At 38.9% G+C, this 22877-nt stretch overlaps 2 protein-coding genes across 2 annotated transcripts in view; one reads left to right on the top strand and one right to left on the bottom strand.

Moving 5' to 3' along the window:
- Positions 1 to 22541, top strand: part of LOC119722968 (zinc finger MYM-type protein 3-like) — a 67699-nt gene extending 45158 nt beyond the window's left edge. Inside the window, 12 exon segments of the mRNA XM_038193398.1 lie at positions 113 to 421; positions 973 to 1072; positions 2461 to 2641; positions 5174 to 5355; positions 6839 to 6898; positions 8430 to 8651; positions 12481 to 12795; positions 13056 to 13196; positions 16788 to 17555; positions 17717 to 17852; positions 19265 to 19380; positions 19383 to 22541. Of these exon segments, the coding sequence (XP_038049326.1) occupies positions 113 to 421; positions 973 to 1072; positions 2461 to 2641; positions 5174 to 5355; positions 6839 to 6898; positions 8430 to 8651; positions 12481 to 12795; positions 13056 to 13196; positions 16788 to 17555; positions 17717 to 17852; positions 19265 to 19380; positions 19383 to 19456 (2604 nt within the window). The 3' untranslated portion in view covers positions 19457 to 22541.
- On the bottom strand, positions 20625 to 21170 carry LOC119723238. Its single transcript, XM_038193802.1, has one exon. It carries the CDS (start codon positions 21168 to 21170, stop codon positions 20625 to 20627), a length of 546 nt encoding a protein of 181 aa, XP_038049730.1.
- Positions 22542 to 22877: the final 336 nt, after the last annotated feature.

Here is a 22877-nt window from a genome sequence, read left to right as displayed (position 1 = left end):
CAGGGTGGTCACTAGCAACTATCCTAGAAACATAATCTGTGTATCTCAACCAATAATCTGGGCACCAAAAAGTCAAGAACAAAAAGCTTAAAGTTGTCTTTTCTTCCAACAGACCTCACAAGGTAGCAGTACACGTCCAACTTCAGCCAGTGGTAACAAGTGTGACCATTGTTCCAAGCAGCAACGTCCTCAATATCATCTGACTATGTCAGATAATAGCATTCGTAACTTCTGCACCTATGGCTGTGTGATTGCATTTCAAGCCCAGTTCAATGTGCCGCCTGTCACTCTACCACAGGAGACTTTACAGCTAACATGTAGTCAATGCCTCCAAGGGTTCTCCAACAAACCACTGCCTTTGGAATTTAAAGGTGTTGTCAATGTTTTCTGTGCACAAAATTGCTTGGACGAATTTAAGAGGGTATGTAATTAATTTTTTTTTATTGGCAATTGGGCACACTTGCCAAAAACAACCCCCGTTTTTGTTTTTATTTATATATTTGGTTCTTTTCTACTTTATTTCCTCCATAAAATTTGTACATGTTTTTATTCTGCACCCCACTTTTTGCACTTAATCCAATCATTTCAATTACAATGTTTAAACATGCATACACTTACAAGTCAAGATATGCCATAATGACATTTTCTTGTATCACGTGACATTAATTTAAAGGTGCATTTTGAGGGTCTCTTAAAAAGAGTTACTAGGCAGTTTATGTTGAAACTTTGTACGTCGAGATACATACATGTAGAGATACGTACGTAAAAAAGTTTTAAAAAAAGGATGACAGGACGGCATCAAAGTTAAGGTCTGATAGTTGTGAAAATTTGTGGTTACATGAATTCATTGAAAGATCAAGACATTCAGTGTAGGGTAATCTTAGTCTCCATTAATATGTTTCGGTCATTTTTTTTTGGTTCTATTTGTGTAAAATTGTCAATTTAACTAAATATTTCCACTGTTGTGCCCAGGTAAACTCTGTTGTTGTTGAGTGTGATTATTGCCATCTAGAGAAGATTCTACAGGAGTGCATTTACTTCTCAGGCCAGGCACGCAGCTTTTGTAGTGAAGGTTAGTCCCAGTCTTCAATTTAGCACAGATAAGGCACAGTTATACCTTATAACACTCAACCTATTGAAATCCACACTCTAAATTTGTTTTAAGTTTTATAGGGTTCAGACACCCAAACTCATTTTTTCTGGCAACCAATTTAACTTTGCACCAAGGCTTCAACAAATAAACTATTAGTTGATCAGCCTACTTTTTTGGCACAATTCTGAATGCTATAGGTATAGTAAAGTGACGCTTATTGACAACAGGTACATGCTACATGTCGACTGCACATTTAATCAATACATGCTGCACAGACCCCAGGACCGAGAAGGGGCACTGTCGCGAAGATTTTATGAGAGAGATCAATGCCACAAATGTCCTGGTGTCAATGATCCTAGACCAGTTACCTGCAATGATGTACATCATAGTTTTGATTTCTCATACAAAGTACTGGAACTGGTTTAATGTCAGTCAACAAATATTGAAGTGTCCCAGCTGAAATCATGCCACTGCAATCAACACCCCACTCATTGCAAAAGAAAAACCTAAAACCACTTGACCAGGGAAGCTGATGGGCTGGAGGGTCATTCTACATGTATGCCAACTATCCTACATTTTTGAGAAGTTGTCAGGTAACTGTCTCAGATTTGAATGAAAGGTTTTTTTAAAATAAATTTGTTTGGTTCTCATGAACGTGAATTTTAGCAGCCAACTCAAATTCAAGATGTGACCCCCTGAAATATGTGTTCCCACCTGTTTTTCACTTTTTCTATTGTTTGTTGCATTTTTGTCTTGTTTTTCTTACGACAAGTAATTTTTTGACAGACTAACATGGCACAAAGCATTCGTGGACTGTTTTTAGAAATAAGTCGTACTGGTCTAGATAATGGACTCTATGCACATATGCCCCCTCAAAGATTACTAAGACAAATTGCGGAGGGACGGCCATGAGGAAATCTTTAATGCATTGCCTTTGGAGCCTGATGCTCGGACAAAGATGCCAGTGTGCACAAATGGTGTGTTCCAGTGTGCGCAGATGGTGTGTCTCAGTGAGCGCATATGGTGTGTCCTGGTGTGCATGGATGGTGTGTCCCTCCCACTTGAGCTCCCCCTATGTTCATGCACGGAGACAATGTACACAAGTTGGGAGTGAAACGGCTTGTTTGATTGAGTGTGATATTACATTTACATGTACAGGTATTATGAAGATTCAATTTCAGGAATGAATCTTTTATATCACTCTTGATTGACATTGTTGCAAATGAATTATCTTGGAATGTGGCCAAGCAGAAGTATATGACTAAAGTATAAACCTGCAGGTATATCATGAGGATCAAAACTGGCATTCTGAGACCTCACTTTCACAGTTAAATCTAATCATAATCAATTATTTTGCTTGGTTTCAGGGTGCAAGTTACTATACAAACAACAGTTTGCACAGCGATTAGGGCTGCGCTGCACTGTGTGTGATTATTGTGCACAGACCTGTCGTAGTAGAGTGGAACGTATGTATGGTAACCACAAGAAGAAATTCTGCAGTATGGCCTGCAAGTCCCAGTATGATAAATGGCTGAGCAAGGGAGCAAAGTAAGACATCTCTTATCCAAATAACATTGAGACTAATTAAAATTTAATACCGGTATGATAAGCATCGTTTGTAATAGAAATAAAGTTTCTATGAACTCTATTTCTCTGTACATGTTTATAGCAATTATGTTTTAATGATCTACAAGTTGGAGGCTGTCAGGTTATTAATCTCCTACAATTTCCTGTGTATGCTATCAGCCTGACACATTACCTCACAAAAACTATCCATTGTCATCTATTCAATGGGGCACCCGTTGTTTGTTTTCAACATTTTTGTCTTGTTCAAACTCACCGCTTTTGCTATTAGGTAAACTTCACAAAAATTTCAGTACAGGGTGAGTTGGAATGATCTGGACCCAAATTATAGAAAACTTTAAAAATATGCAGTGTTGGAGGTCTCGAGGCCGGCCTCGGCCTTGAGGCCGGCCTCGAGGCTGATTTTCTCGGCCTCGGCCTTGGCCTCGGAGTGCAAGGCCTTGGCCTTGGCCTCGGAGCCTTCCGGCCTCGACGAATTGGTCGAGGCCGGCTCGAGGTCGCCAACTTTGATGTGTTTTCTATTTCAATTAATTTTATTTTTTTACTGTATTAAACCTTCGAGGATCTGCCACAGTGGGTTCCGTGAAACTAAAGCAGATACGCACGAATGAACGAACTGGTAATGCGTTGCATTGAACGTACTCACGTATCATATGCGGGGACAACATCGCATCCGGGATCAGAACAGCCAGTCACAGGGCACCTCGATTATTTATGCTGAGTAGGACATGTAACTGCCGCCGGGTCAGTATTACATTCTGCATACACAGTACAGTCCATAGACCAAGGGCTGTTGGATGTTCTACCCGGCATTAATAATCGAGGCGCCCTGTGACATGTGATTGGCTGTTCTGAATGATACTCGGATGCGATTTTGTCCCCACATAATTTATGATACGGCCATAGCGCAGGCGCTGCACGTATGTACGTTACTGAACTGGGTTATTTTTTTTGTACACACCCGGAGTTGCACCAAAACAATCTCTTTTTATCTTGTTCCACTTGATTCTTTTCTCTTTTTGCATGGATCCTCTGCTCATTGAGGATAAATCTACAGTCATAGGTGACTTTTTCTTTGTAATTTGAACGGAAATTGAAACATTGGCCCAAAAAAACCAAAAAACAACAAAAAAATGCCATCTAAGTCATGGGCTTCTTTCCAGTGCTCCTGGCAAATCTCCCTGGTCACGCCAATGACGTCATTAGCCAGTAACACTGGAAAGTTCAAGCTACACTCGTACGTCCATGAACGAGAGAACGTCACAAATGCAGTGAGCATTAGCCAAAGCGATAATGGCAGGGAACCAACCCGTTCTTCGCATGCATGCGTGCTCGTGCAATGCAAAGCCTGTCTATCCTGCACTTCAGCTTTCCACATGCGTGCATGATATCACTCAGTTCCTCAACATTCTCAGATCATCCGATTTTGGATGCAATGGCCACGAAGAATGTGAAGATCATGGCAAGAGGAAACACATGGCAAGCTGCACATTTTGTAAGCCAGGCACTCCAAAACTCAGTGAATTCAAATAAAAAGATTTTAAAAATCCAACAAAATATTAGCTTTGTTTGAGTGATTTATCTTTTATTACATGTTTTAATAGCTGGCCTCAGCCTTGGCCTTGACCTCAGAGGTTGTGGCTTCGACCTCGGCCTCAGCCTTGCGGTTGTGGCCTCGGCCTCGGAGGTTTTGGCCTTGGCCTCGTAGTTTGTGGCCTCGACTACAATACTGAAAATATGTAGCAATTATCATAACAAGTGCAAATGAGATACGTTATAGGCTGGTATTTGGACATAATTGATGAAAATTTCATGTATATCCATTGTACCATTTTGAAGAAAAGCGCTAGCAAAGAACACACACTATAAAACACTTTGACCATGGTACCATGGTTCAACAAATTTATTGAAACGCATACTGATGTGAAGCAGTTTAATAAATAAAAACCTAGTCATGGTGACTGACTCACTTGAAGTTATTGACACATTTAGAAAAGGCAAAACCAATTGTGTGTGCAGACTGGAAAATGAGCCACTTCAATGAAATGGCATTACTCCTCAACAAAGCCACTAATTTGAAAATTCGAAATTTAGAAGACAAGGTAATAACCATTCATATGAAACACTCGGTTTTGTTTTCTCAATATACTCTTTTTGCCACAAACAAAATGGTGAACTTGGGTCCAGATCATTCTGACTCACCCTGAAGTGTCAGTAAATGAGTTTTTAATTAAAAAAAAAAATGTTGTGCAGACCCCATAAAGATGTAAAACAAAAACAAAGGATATAAAGAATGCAAGCATAGTTCTATCATAATTTTGACCCCATTAGTCTAAAGACCATCAGAATGGCCCACAAACTGTTTTCAACATTAGTGATTGTGTCTTATTTGGACAATAAATAAATTCCTTAAGCAAATTCATCATTGGCTAATAAGTTTTTTTTGTACTATGTATTTTAGTATGCTAACAGGTTTGTCATCATGTTACATTGCAGATGTGATGGGTGTAAGTGTACTGGACGTAAGCTCGAAGAGAGCTTTGTATGGCGTGGTGAAATGAAGAGAGTTTGCAACCAGCACTGCCTCCTGTTGTTCTATACACAACAGAATATCCCAAATATGAACACACAAACACAGTCAACAATACCTGCCATTCAGCTCACTCAAGTTGCACCAAGTAAGTTTTTCCAGTAAATCATAAGAAATTAAACTGTTAGGTGTTGTAGGCATTCACATTATATCCTCCTCCTTTGCTTATATTGGATTTGAGCTTTGTCTGAGTAATGTTGGTTGTACTTCGTCTTTATCTTCAAGACTCGCCTTATTATCCCTTGTAATACGGTTTGCACAACCCTTTGCAGAAAATGGTACATTCCTTCATTCAGAAAAATGCATATGACCCCTAGCCTGAAGTGTATAAATCACCCATGAAACCACATGTTTCTCAGTATGGCTTCCATTGTATGTATACTGTCAGTACCTAGCTACACCGAGTTTGATTGTCTCTGCAAAACATCACTTCAATGTGTCATCAATATCAACCGAGAAAGGGAAAGTAGCAAGCTGAAGATGTGCCTTTCCCCTAAGAGACCTTCATCCGCGTTATCCTCGCTTTAGTTTGAACAAGTGCATAATTCTAAGCTCTAGTCCTGTCCAGGGCAAGTAATGCTACCTGAGGAAGATTAGGAATGCGTGCCTCCTCAACCAATTTCTGACACTGGTACAGGCGAGTCTTCTTCAGCAGGTGTAAAACTTGTCTTCAACCTCAGCAGGCTTAACACTGCAAGAAGGATCTTTACAAGCTACATCTATGATTTGAAGTATGCTGCTATAACAGCTCACACATCTGCAGCCTTGCACTACAACCTTGACATCATCTCCACTGCATATCAACGTGCGTGCTTCATAGTTAATAAGCAAAAGACTATAGTCTTGTGCCAGATGTCCTCTCACAATCCAACTACTGCTCCACCCATCACATTTAATGGCAATTTACTGGTATCTGTTGACAACTTCTCATACATGTACTTGGATCCTCCCTGTTTGCCACGTGTGATCTTGGCAGTAAGATCTAGAATAGAATTGAGTAAAAAGGCTACCATTCTTTTTGCTGTCTCAGTGTCCATGTTTTCTTCAACCGAGGTTTGACAGTCGCCACCATGATTAGGGTATACCAGGCTATGTGCATCTCCAAATTACTGTACGGATGAGACAGAGACCCTTGACTTTGGGCTTTAATCTTATCAATGGACGCACAGACAAAGTGACTTCCTCCAGAAGTGTAGGGAATAGAACAACATCATTTCTGTTGTAACGACGGACAAATGTAACTACCTGTCGTATAGCTGGAATTATATGTGTGTCTTGAGTACCTCGGATTCTCTTCAGCTTTCCACCCATCTTTGAATCCACCTTAGCCAATACATATCTTAGAAAGGCCACAAAGCACCATCTATTTATTACACACAGAATCCATAGCCTTGAATTTAACGTAACTCAGTTTCAGGCTTCTACACACTTTAAAAAGGGTGAAAGGGGTCAACAGCTACCGTGCATGTATTCTGTCATATTTAAATTGCATAAAAGGGTAAACACGCATGGCAGCTGCTATTATTTAATGTCCTTAGAGTAATGTGTTCTATTGATTGTTTTTTTGACAGAAACTACCACTCCTGTTATTACTAATGTGGTTTCACTAGCTCCTGGACAACAGCAGTCAAGTAAGCTTACTTATTACAACAGCTATTACATGTACATTCACAAGAAAACATTGTATGCACTGAAATTTGAACATGAGTTGATGTTGGATACAGGAAATTTTAGTTGGAGTTGTAGTCAAGTCCTGGCCAATCAATCACACGTCATCCAGTCTGAAGTCAAAGGAAAATCCGTTCAACTGAACTAGGGCATACATAGTCATCCCTTTGTCATTGTTCATCCTCCGTGACCTTACTTGAGATTTCCTTTGTGATATGACTTGTGATTGACTTGACTATAACCCTGATTTGAATTGTCTAATTATTGACCGTTAATTGAATTGTCAAATTCAAAGTCAATGGAAGGGTTGGTCAGCTTACAATACTGAGGAAAACTTACTAACAGATATTGACTGTTACTAGTGGTGCAGTGAAATAAGTCTCCTTTCACTGACAGGTTGATTGGATGATCATCAATCACTCTTTTTTTCTGTGTGATTTCTTCTTTGTTGTTTGTTGTTTTTGGAGTAATCAGGCTTAATCCCAAGCACTGTTGTCACAAAATCACAACATTGTCCCAACTATTTATTTATTTGTTTTTGGTCTTGACGATTGTTCTCTGCAACTTTTCTTGTAAATGGTGGAGTAAACTTAAAACTTGAAACAAACATCATTTGTGCATATTACTGTCACATGTTAAAATACAAGTCTGTTTTTGCTCAAAAAAACGACCATCTTCTGTCATTTAAAAACAAATAAACAAGCGCGTTCATAAATTATTGTTTCATTATTGTTTTATTTCTCTCAACATAAAATCATTAAATGTTCTTTAAAAAACATGTTAAAACAAAGGAGAAAAAACACATATAGACATCAAAATAGCTAAGAGATTACAAATATGAGGAAAGTATGTGAACAACAACTGTAATAATAACATCAAACATCAAAAGTCTAGGGATTAAAAGTGGAGAAAGAGCAAGTAAACCATTGTCCTCCCCAGCTGGTATCAAGAAGAACTTTTGACAGCTGTTTTAAAGGATTTACGAGGGCAACAATAAAATTAAGTTTTATTTATATCCAATGTCATAATCAAGGAGATGTGTAATCATTCTATCTTGTTAAATTCATATGTCTTCCATTGGGTAGTAAGAGTTGCCCAACTACCCAATGTCTGGCTTCTTGTGTTGGCACCACACCAAATATGGGCTGTGTGGGATCTAGTCTCTCAGTCCATTTTCAATATGTGCAATACACATGCAGGTGTCTCTCAATGTCCCAAGTATTTCCATAGGCCAGTCTTCAGTGAAGGACAAAACCCAGTAAAAAAAAGTCCAACTTTGCAAAAGGATGTTTCAGCTGTTGTTTCAAAATTGATGTTGGAGAAAGTTGCTGAACCGCCCTTTATACTGAAAGCACACTTACAGTCAAATGTATAACTTCAAAATACTAACCAATTCTTCTACATTTCTTTAGTATATGAAAAACTGTTGTAGAACACACATTTACAATGTCCATTTAATAACTGTACCGTTTTATTTTTATTTTTCTGTTTCAGATGTCTCTACTCAAAATGTGCCCTCCAATATTGTAAAAAAATGTCACAAACAAACTCAGATAACCACTGCACCTCCAAAAGTATTGCGTCCTCCACCCCCTCCAGTGCCCTTGCCTCCTGCTCCTAAGATGGTGAAGAACAAGATGACCCTTGTTAAACCATTCACTCAAACTAAATCTGTCTCCTGCAGGCCCCTTACATCTACCAAGGAAACCATGACTGGTAAGTATTGTGATGAGTGTTTCAACATTCCAAGGTAATGTTATTTTATTTTTTTTATACAATGCCTACAGCCATTTTTTTTTTAATTACTTGGATTACAGATCCACAGCTGAAAAAATTCGGAAATAAAAAAAAGTATATAAAAATCGTGGGCCAAAATTCCACAAGGTTTTGATTCACATTTTAAACGGCAATCCCAGTGTCTAGCCCAAAAAATTAGACAAAGGAATCACCATACATTTTCTACGTACTGCCTTGATCCATGCTCGTTGTTCGTGCACTGGTTTCCGTCACCAAAAATATCTTAAGCAGAAGGCGAACAGATGGAAACCAGCTGCACTAGAGAGTAGGCCACAATCGACCGATCAATGCTGATCAAATGTTTGTCTACAGATTTTGATGGATTTTAATGTAACTTGGATGGAGTGATCCTTGAGTGGGGTTCATCACAAATCTTCCAAAATGGAAGGTCAAGGGTCTTTTGAGGTCATTGTTTGAGGTAGACCGGGATGTGTTATAGGTAAAAATTGAGGTGACGTCATAATATCATTGTGTGATTTTGTATGAATTTTTTAACTATAAAGCCGTATCTCAAGGACTGAACATGCTAAATTCAAAATTCTTCTTGTAATAGGCTTGTAAGGTCATACATATTTGCACAAAAATATGAACAAATGTGTGATGTCATCATGATGTCATAAGAAATCTAAATATATGTTTTAAAGGTAATTTTCTTTTTGCAGATAAATGTTAAAAAAATTGAAATTTGTCTGGCGCCTCATGTTGTCAATACAGAAATTTTCTTACAGGTATTTCTTTCTATATGCAGAAAAGCCTGTGGTCTGTTCAATGAACAGACATAGTTCTAGTGTGGTGTTTTTTTACTGCTCGCTACCCAACCCAGGGACCAACAAAATGTGTTATCTAAGTTTAATAGAAAAAAAAAGGCCTAAATAAATCCCTCTCATTGGATCAGTGGATCGTTGATCACCTGTCATTGAATTATTTGTCCCAAAGCACGGTGGGGCAGCACCTCAAAAAAAAGAAGTTCTATTCCATGGTAAACAAGTTTCATTGCACGGTCACACTTTTGGCGATTCTGATTCCTTTTCTAAATTGCTATTTTTCTAGCAATACAAAATTATTCACTTTGGAATGAGACATTGACTGAAAATGCTCATGTTTAGTTATTTGGTGATTGGGCACAACCTGATCACCATTTTAGAAATGTTCGAATAATTCTTCTTTATTTATTTCTGTCTTTTTTGTTGTTTTTTGGACAATAATTCTCGGCGGGTTTTCTTCTCAACCGTTTATGGTATAAACTTGTAAGTTGTAGCTTTGAACCAACACCATCCCTGATCCAATTGATCCTGATGATGTCATCTCTTGAAAGGGCGCCCTCCAGCGGCACATCCAAAACAATTGAACTTGTTGGAATTTAATCATGTCATCAGACCAGAAGTTATTGTAGAGAGAACTTGAAAATGATCAGCTTTCTTTGTTTGTAAATTAAATTCCGTTGATCCGTGTTTAATGACCGTGTTCATAGCACAAATGATATCCAGTATAATGTTGACCTTGGGCTTCCAAAAGCTGTGATGTCATCAAAACGGAAGTAAGGTGTTATTAAATAATGAAAAGTTTGCGGAAGCTACCACCTTAGACTGATGGGTCTCCTATACCCTAGGTCCTCCCTCTACTGACACTGCAACCCTACTGTTCCACTACAGTGGGCACCTAGCTTGTTCTAGGATCCTGTCTACTTGGCATCCTCACAGGATGCAACTTCTCACTTCATTGACTTCGCCTTTTGCTACTTAAGTATTCACTTACTTAGAGTTTAGGCACTCTCCTGAAGACGGTCAGAGCATACTGACTGGAGACGGTCAAGTTTATACCTCTGGTTCTTTTCAGAACCATTCTCTTAGTTGAGAAATTATTCGCACATGGTGTTTCCGCAAACCTTTCATTATTTATAGATGTGCCGATTAAAAAACTAACGGAAATTTCCAAAAAAGTGTCGCTTGACTCATCTTTGGAAATTTCCTTCTTTCATTGTTTCCTTCAAATGACAGCATGCTAGAAAGAATAAGTTCACAGGGAGTTAAGTGCCATTACCATCGTTTTTTTTTCATCAATAATTTTGTCAGTTTTGTCAGTCAGTTGTAACTAGACTCATGTTTGTGGCCAAACACATGGCTGTTTCTGCATTTTGTTAATGTATAATGTACAAGTGAGTTAAAGACTGATAGTTACATGTATTACACATCGCAACGTACATGTAGGTACATACATGTACCAAGTTACAACACAATCGGACCTATAGTTCTGTTGATATAAGCCTTAGAAAAATGAACCTTTAATATGTTCATAAGGTCACTACAATTTTCATCTATAACACATCCCAGTCTAGGTACATACCAATTTTCAACCCAATCGGACCTGTCGTTCTGTAGATATAGGCCTTTAAAAATATGCACATTTAAAATGACGTCACATGCCATGTGATGACGTCACATGTCATGTGATGATGACATCACGATGTCACTTCAATTTTCATCTATAACACATCCCAGTCTAGGTATATACCAATTTTCAACCTAATCGGACCTGTTGTTCAGTAGATATAGGCCTTTAAAAATATGCACTTTTAACATGACGTCACATGTCATGTGATGACGTCACATGTCATGTGATGCATCTATAATGCACCCCGGTTTAGGTACATACCAACTTTCAACCCAATTGAACCTCTAGTTCTGGAGATATAGGCCTTTAAAATATGCATGTATAATGTGACGTCATGTGACTTGTGATGAAGTCATGATGACGTCAATGTTCGGCACACAGCGGCAGGTGCTGGTCTATTTAAAGTGTGCGCCACATATAAAGGCAATCGAAATCATTTTAGTGCCCCGAAGTGCCATGCACGATGAAAATGTAAACATATGCTCTGGGGAATGGCTGAAAAAGAAGAAGAAAAAAGAAAACTAGAGCTACGTCTGTTCGATGAACGGAACATAGGGCTTTTTCGCAGTATGATTTTTTAATAAATTTACTGCATGTTGTTTATGAGTACTTGTAATGAGGGATTTAACCAATAAAATTCCTCGATGTACTTGGCGTTTGGGGGAATTACTGTAGTTCTGAAGAGAAATGGCTCGTTGTGACGTGATCTTAATGTTTACCTTCTTTCAAGCTAACCAAATCTAATCCTTGTTTTCTGTGTATTATATTTCAGAATATGATCTTTAAGATTATTTGTACACCTACTACACATATCATTACATCATAGAACGTGATTTAAGTATTGACCTATATAAAAACTATAAAACCTATCATACTGGTATCCTGATGTTGACAAATATGACAAAGATGAGTGCCAAAAGTGGCGTGTAGAAAAATTGTGTACAAAGTCTATGGCATTTTTCCTGACAAAAAGAAGAAATTAAAAAAAAAAATCAGAACAAAAACAAAGGCTTTTTCACAAATTTGCAAAAAATGCCCCCCCCCCAAAAAAAAATCTAAACCGAAACAGCCCAAAAGAGCATTTTTGTTTTTGTTCAATCAATCAGCAATCAGAAATTGGAACCCAGAGTCATAGTGTCAGAAATTTGTTGATTTTCCAAAATTAGCCTGAAGGACCTGATGACTCTTGTTTTCAGTTTTGCAGGACCCAGATAAGAACAGTTCTAAGGCAATGTATGTTATAGTTTAGTGCACATTAGGAGAATACCCAGGCCTATTTGAGGTATTCGTGAAAAGTAATAATAAATGTTTTCATCAAATTTATGTGTCACAATTCATTGTCTGTTTATGCCAACAGATGAGCAGCATCCACTGATAATTCCAGTTCCTGTCCCCATATTTGTGCCTGTGCCAATGCACATGTACACAACCCCTGTGCCACATCCTGTTAGTTTGCCTGTACCTGTGCCTGTTCCTGTGTTTATACCTGTTGCCTATAACAATGCTGACCGTCTGCTGGCATCTATCAAAGAAATCAGTGAGAGGATTCCATCAGATCCATTAGAGGCAGAAATGCTGATGTTAGCAGATGCCATTGCAGGAGATGAGAGAAGTAAAGGTGGTCAGGAATCCAAACTAGTACCACTGGAAGCAAACAGCCTGCAAGCACTAGGTATAAATGAGAGTTCGTCACTTTGGTGTTATTTCAAGTGAAAGCCATTACTCAGTATGTGTCTGTTTCTATCTGTGAAAGAAACAAACGCATGGGGAAAAGTAGTTTTATAAAAATACAGCTGAATGCCATTGAATTCTGTTGTGAATAATGCATGTATAACTCGGTTGTGAACACCGATAGGGGGAACTACAGAGGTGTTGGAAAGGTCCTCACTCTTTCCTTTTAAAGTAACCTTGTAGCCTTGTTTTTCTCTGCAGGTGAAGGCGATGAGTTGGGAAGTCTGTCTTTGGAAGATACAGAGGATTCTGTACCTTCTCAGTTTGTAACTGACAATATCCTCAAGATGGCTGCTGATATTGCTGAGGTTCTTGAAGAAGACCCAAGCAATGACTTAGAAGGTCAGAATAAGATAATGTTTAATGTTATCACCACACCATGGAGTTCTGTATGTGACAAACGTGGTGTCTTAAAGATTAAACCATTGCTATGACATCACACTATTGTTAAAAGTGTGGATGCGGAACTACGAATCTGTTACACTGGTCACAAAGTGTCGATTCGGAACTACGATTCTCCGCCGTCGCTGCAAAAACAACTTTGAGTCCGAAAGAAATTGTCGTCTGAACTATCCATGTTGACGTAAGGAACCTACACAAAAAATTACTTGGTTGTACGGGTGCGGCGATACACATGCTAAACACACCACAATGCTTGATCACGTATAAGAGCCTCGAAAAACTCGCTTGTAAATTACCCTAAATGGCCACGACTCAACACGAGATATGCAAGTCTTTTCATCTCCACTCACTGGACTTTTAATGTTAATGACAATACTTCTTTTGACGCAATGGTGTAACAGGGGTGTGAAATCTCCGCTATTTACCGGATTTCAGCTTTTTGTTCAGCGTGTCACATTTTGTTTTCCGCTTTTTTTCCTACCGATGGTCCAGATTTTCCCCTGCTTTTTCCCCTGCGCATAAGCATCGATTTTATTTCCCTTTATTTTATTTCTCGTCGCCGCCGAATGCACGCGAAAAACACAGGCGATCTGCTCTCTACACGTAGCTGTAGTGGTGCGTGCAAGCGAGTTTTCAATGTACAATCACCTATGTACATGTACGTGTACTGTACAAGTGCCATATATGATACCAGGGTTACGATGCGATGTGCATGCATTTTTCAGCTCGAAGCCGCGTGTGTACAATGTGTTGTACACTACATGTAAAAGCATCCGGGGAACCAACAGTCATTGCGCTGTGATTGGCTGCAGATAAATATGAATATTCACACATGCGCCATGAAGTGCGTTAGGACTCTTTGCAGCCGTTCCTGTGTCTGTGTAAGTAGTGACACACAATGATCCCCACAATAACTCGCTGTAAACATCGAAAAGATCACTTTGCACACGTCTTGTTGAAAATAGAAAGCCTTGAAATAAGACTAGTAAACTGTCACCGCGCCGATAGAGGGCTTCATGCGGGGCAAAGTTCATGTGTGCATTGAATGTGTGCATTGCATGCATCATGTGTTCCACTGCATGCTGCTAACGTACGTTAGTGTGTCGTTTCGGACGTATTTTCCAACAACTTTTGACGTGGACATTATAAATTCTGCAAGATGTCAGTGCAACACAAATGCATAATTGTCCAAAGAGGTTTGGAGTTTGATACCGACATTGACAAGACCGATCCTCAAGTTACAAATCCATGGAAATGGATTTGGATGGAACACACCAACATGAAGTTTAACTTATTAAGAGCTACATTCATTGTAGATTTAAAGGAGGTTTATTTTTGTGAGGCGGGGCTTTGGTAGACTCGCACTACAAACCTCAATTTCAACACAGTTTTCACATACAAGTTGGCCATTTATGCAGTTTCAAGCCAATATGAAGGAAAAGTTCACTTAAAAACATGCATAAATTGCAACACATTTTCGACCAATAGTTGGCCCAGGAGGCTGTAAATGCACCACAGAGCATCTACATTTCAACATTTTCCCAGAGCCCTTGGGCGGGCCCCAGACCCCACACCGTAAGGGCTTCGTGCTCACAGGTTCCGGTATTTATAGGTTCAGCTATTTTCAGCTATTTTTTTTTAGAGCTCCACTCACACCCCTGTTTAAATCGAAGAATACACTCGCAAGTGTGGATTCTTAATTTATTAATCCACACCTTCTCGTGTATTCTCCTTAACTGAACATTTCATAAATTCTTATATTAGCTGTTAAGTTATCTTGATCTTCTAGGTTAACAAGGCTTAGGTAAAGAGAAATGAAACAATTTACCCTCGGAAATTTATACTGTAATGAGACAACATTGTGCATCACCCACTTTATCAGGAATAACTGCTTTGATCAACTGATCAATGGATGAATGCACATATGTGTAAGAAACTCGTTTAACTTATAGGGTTTAAATTATGGGATACCACCATTGAAGCCCTTTTCTTCCCTGGTTTTGTTTCCCTTTAATTTGGTTCTATTGAAATTGCAAACCCTTTAATTCCAATTTTGGGTACTGAGATTTATATGTACCAACCTGCCCGCTGTCCCTATTATTGGTCTTTGTTCCATTTACCCCACACCCCTGATAAGAAAACTACAGAGCTGCTTTGCAGATGAACACAAATACACGCAAGCTGCAGCTGCCAGATTTGCATAAGCATCTATTTATTTATTTATTTATTTATTTATTTATTTATTTATTTTTTTTTTACTTATTTATTTATGTATTTATTTATTACATTTCTTTACCCAGGGTGTGCCCAAACAGTTCAAAACTGGTTTCCATTGGGGCCCTGCATACAATAAAAAACTACATACATGTATACAAATGCAATACATTACAAGTACAATACAATGCAATACAATACAATACAATACACTACAATGGGATAAAAGCATCATTGGATTAATGCATAATAAATTGTTAAGCAAATACAATATATTGTAAAACTAATATAACTACAGTAAACTCTGGCCTTTATAAGCCGCCATTTCGCCTATGTCGGCGTGTTACTTTTAGTCCCATTTCCTCAAAACCACACAAATTCCTTTGTATAAGTCGGCATCATGCTCTGCGGTTTGCAAGAAGTGTCGAGTGAAAAGTCCCACACACTAACTGACATCTGTTTATCAATGGCACGGCCCATGATTGATGCATCGGCCAGCACATGTACACTAATCGCACGTGTACACTGTTTCATACACAGTCTGTACATTGTGTGCATTGTTCGCTTACACGAAGTACATGTCCATTCCGTACCATCAATACCAGTACCCCCTCTCGACTGCATGCATGCGCTCTGTGCATTTTGGGGGTCCCATTATTGTACCAGTACCATGCACACATTTAATTCGAGACTGTACACGTACGTACGTGCAGAATGTACACTACATGTACATGGACGTACAGTATGCAAGCGATCTGTATATCATACCACTGTTAACGCTAGCCGGCCGCGCCATCCTTGCTTCGTACGTACGTACATATACATGCATGACTTTCTGTGATCAATTCCACAGCCTGTTTGTGATGATAAACATTGAGGATACATTTGCTGGAATCAACCATGGATGTAGACATAAGCCAGGGTTAATCAAAGCCTTTGAAATTAAGCCATGAATCTTGTTTGCATGATCCAGATACAGATGCGCATTGGCCATTAATTCAATCTATTTTTTTCACTCTGTGATTCAATTTGTGTATTTGTGTAAGTCGGCAAAATGACAACTTGCAGCAGAAGCCGACATTCGCGTAAGTCGTCACAAATTCTCTGGTCCCGAGAGTGCCGTCTTAGCCGGAGTTTACTGTACATGTACAGTGTGAAACAACATGGTTAACAGGTTTTACTGTATGGTGAATTCAGTGTACACAAATAATTTGGATCTGATCTTATGAACACATACACAGAGAAAAGCCGCTTTATATATTGTTAAACAGTGATGTTTTATTTGTTTTCTTGGGACGGGCCTACTTTTGCATACAGATGATCTGAATTCACTTCAAGCTGTAGAAGAAGCAAAAATTGATTTGCCAACAAGAAGTACTCGTTCCAAATCAAGTAAAACAGCAGCTAGACGTGGACGCAGCCGTGGAAGCAAGCGCACTTGTGTTGAAGAAACTTCAGATACAGTAGAACCCCTGCCACAAGTGAAACGTAGCAAAGAAGAATCCCGTAATACTATTGGAGTTAATGCTTATCGTTACTTTGCCTTAAAGAAGAAACAAACTTTGACAGGAAAGGAGTTGAAGAGCTTTACATGGAGCCCCAACCTGTTGGAAGTAAGCTCAGAGGAACTGTCATACATTCTATGTTTGATGTGCAAAGAAGGAGAGCAGCCGGATGGAAAGAAATATTCGGCAGATATTCTACATCTCATCTTCCTGTCAATACAGCATCATCTCTCTGATAATGGGCGTCCTGAAAATGTCTTCACTGATCAGTTTTACCGTCGGTTTACTGATCTCCTGCATGACGAGATCAAAGAGTGGGTGGTTGATCAACATCCTGTTACTAATGTTATCTTGAACACATGCATCAATGAGGAGACATTGTGGAATGCCAAACAGCTTGGAGCTCATTCCCCTTACATCCTGCTGAGCACAATGATTTACTTCAATACCAAGCATTTCCAGCTCAAAACTCTTGCAAATCATAAGGCATTGGCATTCTGTCGTATCCAGAAACAAATCCGTAAAGTGGGTGCAACTCGATCAATGTTCCTGAGATACTATCCAGCAGACCGAAAAAAAGGTGTGTATGTCATTTACGCTGACAGTAATTAAAATACTCTGTTATGACTCGGTAACCATTATAGTGACCTTTTGAGGAAGTTGTCTGTTTTCTTTTGATATGTATAATGGGTTAAATTAAGTTGTCTAGATGCTGTCTTATAACTATTGTTTGTTTATTAGCACTGATAGAGCCAGCCGGAAAGAGGAAACGGGATCGGGATCCTGATGTAGAATGTACTCGACTGGAACAGCCTGAAAATACAGATAACCCTCTGCGGTGCCCTGTTAGGCTCTATGAATTCTACCTTTCAAAATGGTAAGAGTGTATATTTTACAATCATAAATTTATTGAAAATGTCTTACTGATAAAGAGGGAATCAAACATTTGTTTGTGAAACAGACGCACGGACAATTGCATAGGCTTCATCCCATTTGATGTGGATGCACCAAATAATATTGCTACGTAGTCGTTAACCTGACTGTCCACAAAATCTTAGTTAAATTGAAGGCCTGTGAAGCAAAAAAGACCAAAGCATATCTTGATCATACATTTCCTTTGGGATTGAGGATTGATATCCATTACAGCCGGTTTTTAAACAGTTTGTATTGTGACTGTAAGTGGGTGTATTTTCATTCAGTTATAGGAGTTGTGTCTTAATGTACACTTTTACAAACCTTGTTCAAGGGTGTTTTGTACAGTACATGTATCATGAAACTGATATGATATGATATGCCAAAAACCGAAATGTTTAAACTGTATATGAACATTTCATTTTGCTCTGTTCAAATACCATGCATAATTAAACTACCAGTGATTTGTGTTCACACGCGTAAAACGTTGTGCCGTTGCAGCAACATTTGGGGTTTTTTTTATCTTTCCTTACATCTGTAGTTCACCATGAGAAATTTTATTCCATCTAATTCTAATATTGTTTTTGAATATGCACTTGTATTCAGAATATTTGCACAGAAGACGTGTCCAAAAGTGTTGTGTGCAAGGGGTTAGCACTCTAGTACTGTAATACACATGTACAGTAACTTTATTGTTCTCACCAATAATAGCAGATAGAATACTGTCAGTTCACTGGGCTTGTGATCCCTTGCGCTATCAACTCCAGTACAAACTCCATATGCAATATCAGTGTTGTATTCGAGACCGGATAGACCGAGACCTGAAGTTGTGAGACCGAGACCGAGACCGACCTCTTCAAGGTGGACCGAGACCGAAATGGTCCGAGACCGAGACGGCAGATAATAAATAACAATAATCTAAATAAACACAAGACACTAATTACGGCTGAACAGTCTGTCCTTGAGATGATGATGTTGATGGGGATGTGAAAGAGGTAATTGAAAGCTAGGAGTCACTTGTACCTGCTTTTGTCATGCTAGTGCTCTTCATGTTTGATTCATACATTAAATTACAACATGGCAACAAAATTTGTTATTGTCACAATCAATTAAAAAAATTGGAAACAACCTAATTTAAAAAAGGGCAAAACATAATTTGAAGAAATCCATATATCGTTGCCACTTTTTTTAAAAATATTTTTTAAATTATTTTTTAACTATATACTTTAAAGTCTAAATCTGCTGAAGAAACTCTATCTTAGGAGTACGACAATTTTTACTAATTTTTTGCAATGTTGAAACTTGACAAAAGTAAACCCATGGTTTGTTGAGTACTTAGTATGAATTAAAGCCATACGTGTTGATTTTGTTTTATAGCCCCGACTCGGTGAGAAGCCACAATGAATTATTCTACCTTGTACCAGAGCGGTCCTGTGTCCCAGACAGTCCAGTGTGGTATTCAAGTGCACCGTTGGCAGAGCATGACATGAATAAGATATAACCCGCATGCTGATGGTGATGGATGTTCATGATTCATGGGCTGAAATGAATGAGGATGGAGATTACTAACAGGTATGAGATCCTAATGACAGATGTCATGCAGTGACAAGGAACAGCAGTAGAAGAGAATGTACATGTATTTCATGCTTTATTGACAAAAGTTGATTGTTATGTAAATAGTTTCTCTCCATGTGTTGCAGATAATTATCCACTGGTAGATTAGCTAGTTACCCACAATAAATATGTTTAACAAATCTTTGCAAACCATGTGAATTTTGGAAAGTGTTCTGAAGTGCATAAAGTGGAAAAATATATTAGTCCTGGGAGAACAGTGAATTTTCAAGTCAAGTAATTTTGAAGAAACAAAATTTCAAGTACATGTAATCAAGTACTCACGAATAGGTAATTAAATTCTCCCAAAAAAGGGAGAAAATGACAATTGCATGTGAGTCTATGTATGCATCCCAAGTAACAAAATATAAATAGTATCTAAGTCGCAATAAGTTCTTGCAGTTTTTAGGCTTTCTTACGGTGCAAGCTTTGGTTGCTTTTTGGTCAAAAAATAGAAAATCTGTTGAGAGTGGAATGCATCGCAGAGCCTGTCTAAATGTCAGCCAGAGCATTCAGCGAACTGAATCTTGCAGTGCTTAACAATATATCACAGTGCTTAAATATATCTTTTTCTAGACAAATCTATTCAAAACAATGAATGAAAGGTTTGCGGAAACACCATGTGCAAAAAAATTCTCAACTAAGAGAATGGTTCTGAAAAGAACCAGAGGTATAAACTCGACGTTCCGGTCAGTATGCTCTGACCGTCTTCAGGAGAGTGCCTAAACTCTAAGAAAGTAAACACGTAAGTAGCAAAAGCTAAATCGATGAAGTGTGAAGTTGCATCCTGTGTGGATGCCAAGTAGCTGGGATCCTAGTGCAAGCTTGGCGTGCCCACTGAAGTGGAACAGTAGGGCTGCAGTCTCAGTAGAGGGAGGACCTAGGGTAAAAGAGACCCATTAGTCTTAGGTGATAGCAGACAACTTAGGGTATAGGAGACCCATCAGTCTTGAGGAGTGGGAGCCAGATGTCGTTGAGGTGAAATCCGATGTCTTGCGGAACTGTGTTGTGCTTGCGGATCTCGATTGCTTCTCGTCTTGGATGCGTCTTGGATGCCAGAACTGGATCGGGGCGGTGAGTTCAGCCGCATCCCAATCAACTTTGTGGTCGTTGATGTGGGAATGTTTTACAATGGCCGATTTGTCAAAATCTCCTCGTCAACCACGTGCTCGGTGTTCCTTGAGCCTAGTGGGATGGTTCCAACCAGTTTCCCCGATGTAGACTTTGCTGTACTCACATGGAATGTGGTAGACTCCATGGAGGAGAAGTCCTGCTGGTCCTTGTGAGTGTGGAGGGTGCCTTGGAGCTTGTTGCCAGATGAGTGGTACACCGTGACACCGGCTTGTCGGAGGATGCGTTGGAGATGATGAGAGGCTGGACCTATGTACGGAAGAGTGACTGAGGGAGATGAGGAGACCCGTTGGTCAGGTTTGCTGATCTTGATGCGGTTGGGTTTGTAGCCGTTCCGTTGTAGTGACGCCTGGATGTGCTTGAGTTCACGCTTGAGGTTGTCTTGGTCGCAGACATCAAAGGCTCTCTGTACTAGGGTCCGGTTGACCAATGACTTGATGCTAGGGTGATGGAATGACCTTTGGTGGAGATAGCGGTCGGTGTGGGTTGGTTTCCTGTAGACGCTGTGTCCCAGGGTGCCATCCGCAAACCTTTCATTCATTAGTATCTCCACCATGCAAAGCTTCAAATCTTACTTGCTTATTCAAAACAAGTAGGAACTAGAAGCTAAATGTATTGTAAATGTTAACTTTGATTCCGTGTAACGTACAGAATCCATTTTTAAAATCAAAATCTTTCACAAACAATGAGGACATGAGGTACATGTAGTCTAGGAATATTGATGTATGGAACTCTCCCATAACTTTGCTGAAGGAATCAATGTTAACAAATGCAGTTTATGTTAATGCTTCGTGTCCTCAAAAACACAGCAGAACAACTGGTTTTTGTATAACTGTAAGTAAATTGTAATAGGGGTGTTTAATGGGTGTTTATATTGTCCCCTCCCCCTCTTAGTGGATGTCTGTTCCCCCCCCCCCACCCACCCCTCCTTTTAAATCTTAATTTGAAAAAGATTTTACTGCATTATTGAAATGATACCTTTAATTTGCCTTCAGGGCCCCTTTAAAAAATTAATGCACCCATAGGCGTCCCCCCCCCCCCCTCCACAAAAACTCTTTTAAAGGATGTTTGTGTGGATGTGTTATCCTTTTAAATGCTCTTTCCAATTTTGTAACATGCGGGCCAAGCAGCGTCTTATAGACCTACGGTACGTATACACACATACGGCTGGACTCACATGTACAAATATGTAGGTATGCGTAGGCCACAAAATGTCTCAGCCGCATCCAATGTTAACAACAAGGGGTTTTTTTTGGTTTTGTTTTTCCGTCTTCTCTTGGGAACGGTAAGACATAAGGTTAGTTTCCTTTCGACCAGACCTTTGAAATAGGATAAGTAAATAATCCAAAACATACAATCTTCTGGGATTTCAGGCCGTAATACCCCTTTAATTAAAACAACCAAAATAAAAAACTTTGAAAATATCTGCTGAGTGCATCAGATCTCTTAAGAAGTGCGTATCAATGGATACAAGAAATTCAAATGTGATCAACCAACATCTAGTTATTGGGATTTTTTTTTTACAGTTCCGTGGATACTTAATTTTTCCAAGTATGATATTGTTTATAAGTGTAAAAGCATTTGTAATTGTTATTGATCTTCTATGTATAGTATGCTTAGAATAAAACAAAAGGTGCTTTGTTGATGTACGGTAGGATTGTTGTAAGGATACAAAAATAATGTAGCCTGATATTACAACTGTTATTTCCACATTGTGTAACCTTGGTGATCAATATCTTGTGAATACATCTTGGTCTATGTCCAACAGTCAGCTGTATTAAATTGTAAAGTTTGAAGTTAACTCAATTCAGTACGTTCCAACTGCCCTTGTAGACTTATCCTATGTATACAAATTGAAAGGATTTGGCTACAAATTAAACATACTGTCATAATGTAGAACGGCTTCAACAGACATAGAAGTCAAAGTAATTGGTACACCATGACAACTTGCTGTGTGTAGTAAATTTATGTGTGTCACCATTTGTAGGCTTTCTAGGCTAATTTTAGGTGTGCTTTTTCCATTTAACAGACAGATATTTACACGATTGATTAAATCAAGTCTAAATAGTGTTTATGATCCAATATGTAGGTACATGTAGTGCTAACTTAGTTGTAGTTGTTCATTAACTATTCATTAATGATTCAATATGTTTTGTTTTACATTGTGCATAACACTGTTGTTTTCATGTATTTAATTGTTAGTCATAATTTTCAACAGATGCTGTCTCTCCGAATTGGCAGAAAATCT

This window comes from Patiria miniata, unplaced genomic scaffold, assembly GCF_015706575.1.
Source record: "Patiria miniata isolate m_02_andy unplaced genomic scaffold, ASM1570657v1 HiC_scaffold_16, whole genome shotgun sequence".
NCBI lineage: Eukaryota > Metazoa > Echinodermata > Asteroidea > Valvatida > Asterinidae > Patiria > Patiria miniata.
The sequence above is the reverse complement of the archived record's forward strand: the minus strand, read 5'-3'. Positions and strand labels throughout refer to the sequence as shown.